General features: G+C 45.8%; 1 protein-coding gene across 1 annotated transcript; it reads right to left on the bottom strand.

Moving 5' to 3' along the window:
• Nucleotides 1-3,365: 3,365 nt before the first annotated feature.
• On the bottom strand, nucleotides 3,366-3,836 carry LOC143852485 (uncharacterized). Its single transcript, XM_077361869.1, has one exon. The coding sequence runs from the start codon at nucleotides 3,834-3,836 to the stop codon at nucleotides 3,366-3,368; it is 471 nt and encodes a 156-aa protein (XP_077217984.1).

Here is a 3,836-nt window from a genome sequence, read left to right as displayed (position 1 = left end):
TCCACCGACGGCAGGGCACGTGTCCCCGTGTGGCCCGACCCCAACGGACTTGCCCTGCCCAGTAAACTTTGGTCGGCTCCCTAAGAACGGGGGCAAGAAGGCCAAAGGACTCGAAGGCCCATGCCTGCACAGGAGTCAACAAACAAATAAGAACACTGCTTAACAATCATATCATAAGCAAGAAGCAAGCAAACAAGCAAAAACAGATAAGCTCAAAAGTAAAGAGAAAAGGTTAGAAGCGTACCACCCACATATACCAAAGCCCACAAATGGACTTCGAATCGCCCCGAGAAAGCAAGTCCATCTCTCTGATGAGGAAGGCATATGCGGCCCCTCCCCAGTCATAGTCTGCCAACCGGTCTATGTGGCGGACAATGCTAAAAAGGTCCATGCTGACTGTGTTGCTTGTCCCGCTGAACAGGCTCTGTCCCAGGAGGGACATCACAAAGCTCATCGTCATCTGGCGATAGTAGGTGTCGTCCATGACTGCTGGTGTTACCGGCCAGTGCGTGAACCGACTCACGCGCATGATCGGTCTAGAGGCTTGAGGAATTTGACCGGGCATATCCCGCTCGTCAACATCTGGCACCCCCAGCGTCTCCCTGAACTCCGCCTCAGAAACAAAAGTAAGGATGACTGGTGTACCCCCATCGGAAGCCCTGAAAGTGCTGAAAAGGCTAGTTGGGTCATGCCGACTTCCCCGATTGGGAAGTGAAAGTTGTGGGTCCACGACCGCTCTGCTAGGACCACTACGAAGTCGGGCTCGACCCTCTCTGGGTCCAGAAGTCATCAATTGAGCGTCACAGTCTCGATGTAGGCTCTAGACTGGGCTGGGAGAGATCTCCATCTCATCCGAAGCTCCCTCAAAGATCCCCTTGTGGTCATGACAAGGAGACTCTGCACGGAAAATCCAAAAAATAATTCATCCTAAAATCTAGGAATTGAAAAAGAAGTCCAAAGGACACACCTGATGGTTGCTAAAGAACTATGACAGATGCACGGCCGTGCATAGGAGCGTCCCGTCGTACCACTCGGCGCCGTCCCGCCCCTCATCCCCAGAGGACTCTCGCCTTGCATCCCTCATCCCCCGTGGATAATGATGCACCGTAATGGCTGAAAGCAGAAGAAAACTCGAAGAAGCGAGAAAGAGAACTTCAAAACTCAAAGCAAAAAGAGGTGAAAACGATGAGAAATGAATAAAAATGAACTCGTTCGGGTACAAATAATACCCGGACAAGAATTCATAAATCACGAATTAATTTTGCGATTTACAAAATTGCAATTCGCAATCTGTGAATTTTAGTGGGTTTTCCACGCCATTTCGGCCCATTCTTGCCTGTTTTGGCCCGTTTTGCTAGTGTTTCCTCGTGGATTATCAAAATCTTTCAACACCAGGTCGAGTAGCCCTCTAGCACTTCCCAAAACTTCCCAGCACCACTCCTAGCTCCCGACAAAGATACGTAAAGCCCGTTCGAAGAGGGGCCCTCACCTCGGCATCATACTTCGTCATGGATCCCGGAATGAGGCAAACCCTTAGTGACAGTGTATATTTTCTTCATTTAATGCTTAAGGACATCATCCCGTTAATCCCGATGCCGGCTTTCTCCCGCAGTGTCAAACGTTCCAAAACCCTAGTTCGTCAAGGATTTTCTATCCTTCCCAGTGGAGTCTGCATGGCACCCTCCCAATCGTCTTCAAGGCAGATAATGTCTTTCCAAAGCCTCTCCTGCAGAGTATCCAAGGCAACCCAATGCCTTTCCAATCGTCCCCAACAGGACACCAAGTACTTTCCAATCGACCACAGCAGAGTTGCCAGATACTGTCCCATAGAGTTCATCCACCTCATCAAATCACGAGGCCCGTCCTCCTCATCCCGAGAACCTTTGCTTAGATTCTGGCTTTCATGTACCAAATCTACGTCCAATGATCTTCCATCCACAGAGGAGCACAAACTTTTCAAGATAAGTTATTTTGTCATAGCGAAATCAATCCAAGGCATCCGATTGCTCCGTAGATTTTTCAAGTGGGGTGCCTGAGGCAACCAATGCCTTTCTAATCATCCCTATCGGAGTCAACTACCTGCTCACATGGTCGACAGAACATCGACTCCCTAATAGGGTCAACCCTCTCCAACAAATCAACTCCGGTTGACTCTCAGTCGAATCAAGGCAAATCAAAAGACCCTTCTAGCTATGTCAACTTCTACGGTCTTCCCCCGCCAAAGTCCAGGCAACCAAGTGCCTTCTAAGTCCTCTCCTATAGAGTCATCGGGAAACCAAATGTCTCCTGATCGAGCTCCCTCGGCCCAATCAGGATTCTTTCCTGTATGGAAAATCGGGAGCCTGCCCCCACTCTTCAAACATACCTCGTCAACTACCTCCAGAACCATCTCAAAACTGGTCGGATCCAGTGTCAAAGATCCTTACTCTAATCAACCAATCGAGTCCTGTCGTCGCAGATCTCGTCAATCAAACCCGTCTATCTTGGTTTATCCCAAGAAAATTCGGCATGGTCGGTAGCCGTCCACCGTCCCTATCAGAGTCAAGTACATACTCACTCAGTCGATAGAACGTCGACTCCCCAGAAGAGTCAACCCTTTCCAACAAAGTCAACTCCGGTTGACTCTTAGCCGAATCATGGCAATCAAAAGACCCTTCTAGCAATGTCAGCTTCTACGGTCTTCCCCCATCAGAGTCGAGGCAACATACTGTCTCCACAAAGGTTGCCGGACAACTGAACAAATACCACTTTTATCATTTTAAGAGATATTAATTGAAATGTGGTATCAATCTTCCATCATTTGTTCATGTATATGGAGCATTATAGTTGTTCTCTTTATATACATGATCTTTTGTTGCCATGGATATGTACCTCATTGGTTTGACTTTTGTATCCATGTGTTTATTAGACTGTTTTCTTCAAGGTCATTTCCTTTGTCTAATAATCATCCATTCCAATTCAAACTGTGATTATCATTTGAATGGAGCAGAAATTTTGAATGGTTAAGATGATTTCGATTCAAGGGACTATGTGCAGTCAACCTTCTGCCTTTCCTGAACCCCTGCAAAAAGTTGCCAACGTGAGGTTGCACTAGTATCCACACACCAGGAATAAGCAGGAGCAATCAAATTGGTTTCTGCACCAAAAATCTTCAACATACATTGAGAAGTGTTGTTGCTCTATTCTGTTGCTAAGTATGTTATGTAATTACGCTTCCAATGGCCAACTTTTTCACAATAGAAGCATGCATCGTTTGATTTTGTTGGTTTTTTCTTAAAAGTTTTCTTGTTCTTGACCTTGAAAATATTTTTCTTAGAACCCTAGCTTCTTCCCTTTCTTTTTCCCTTGCCTTTCAGTTTGGGAGTTTAGACAACATTAGCTTCAACTAAGAAAGTGGATTTCTTATTCTTTTTCTGAAGGCCCTCAGTAGATTGAAGATGATTCAACAACTCTGTCAACGTTATTGACAATTTGTTCATGTGGTAATTCATGATGAAGTCATTGAATGATGATGGTAGGGATGATAACACCATGTCGACTTGTGACTCTCCATCTAACATGGCTCCTAAAAGTTCGAGCTCATTTAGATAGCCCATCATCTTCAACATGTGATCTCTAACTGGGGTTCCTTCTACCATTTTAGTGGAAACTAGGCCCTTAATCGCTATTTGTCTAGCACTGCGATTTTGTTCTCCAAACATTTTCCTTAGATTGTAATATCCATGGATGAAGCCATTCCGACATGTTGTTGTTGCAACATGTTGACATCGACCCAAGGATATAGCACTTAGCCATTTGGTCATCTTCATGCCATTTTGTGTCCCTGTCCTTGACAT

The sequence above is a fragment of the Tasmannia lanceolata genome, unplaced genomic scaffold (assembly GCF_043159265.1).
Source record: "Tasmannia lanceolata isolate RefF3 unplaced genomic scaffold, GAP_Taslan_0.1 ptg000019l, whole genome shotgun sequence".
In the NCBI taxonomy this organism is placed as follows: domain Eukaryota; kingdom Viridiplantae; phylum Streptophyta; class Magnoliopsida; order Canellales; family Winteraceae; genus Tasmannia; species Tasmannia lanceolata.
The sequence above is the reverse complement of the archived record's forward strand: the minus strand, read 5'-3'. Positions and strand labels throughout refer to the sequence as shown.